The 202-nt window shown below is 55.0% G+C and overlaps 1 protein-coding gene across 1 annotated transcript in view; it reads right to left on the reverse strand.

Moving 5' to 3' along the window:
- The window catches only part of LOC119594794, a gene marked incomplete in the record, with an annotated part of 7,170 nt that overhangs the window by 2,333 nt on the left and 4,635 nt on the right, over positions 1–202 (reverse strand). Inside the window, 1 exon segment of the mRNA XM_037943884.1 lies at positions 15–162. Within this exon segment, the coding sequence (XP_037799812.1) occupies positions 15–162 (148 nt within the window).

Consider the following 202-nt stretch of genomic DNA (forward strand, 5'->3'; position numbering starts at 1 on the left):
AGACCGCGGTCCACCTGACAACCCATTTTCCCTTCTTGACCTCCCTAGCGGCGCCCACACGAACACGTTGAAAGAGTCGCTGAAAATCAACCTGCAGCCATGCCAGGCGAGCCGCGAGAAATCAGACACAGCCAACCCAGGGCAAGCCATGTCGGTCCAAACCTAGTTCGGCCAATGCAGGTTTTTAAGAGCCTTCATCTAA

Source organism: Penaeus monodon, chromosome 34 (genome assembly GCF_015228065.2).
Source record: "Penaeus monodon isolate SGIC_2016 chromosome 34, NSTDA_Pmon_1, whole genome shotgun sequence".
Lineage (NCBI taxonomy): Eukaryota > Metazoa > Arthropoda > Malacostraca > Decapoda > Penaeidae > Penaeus > Penaeus monodon.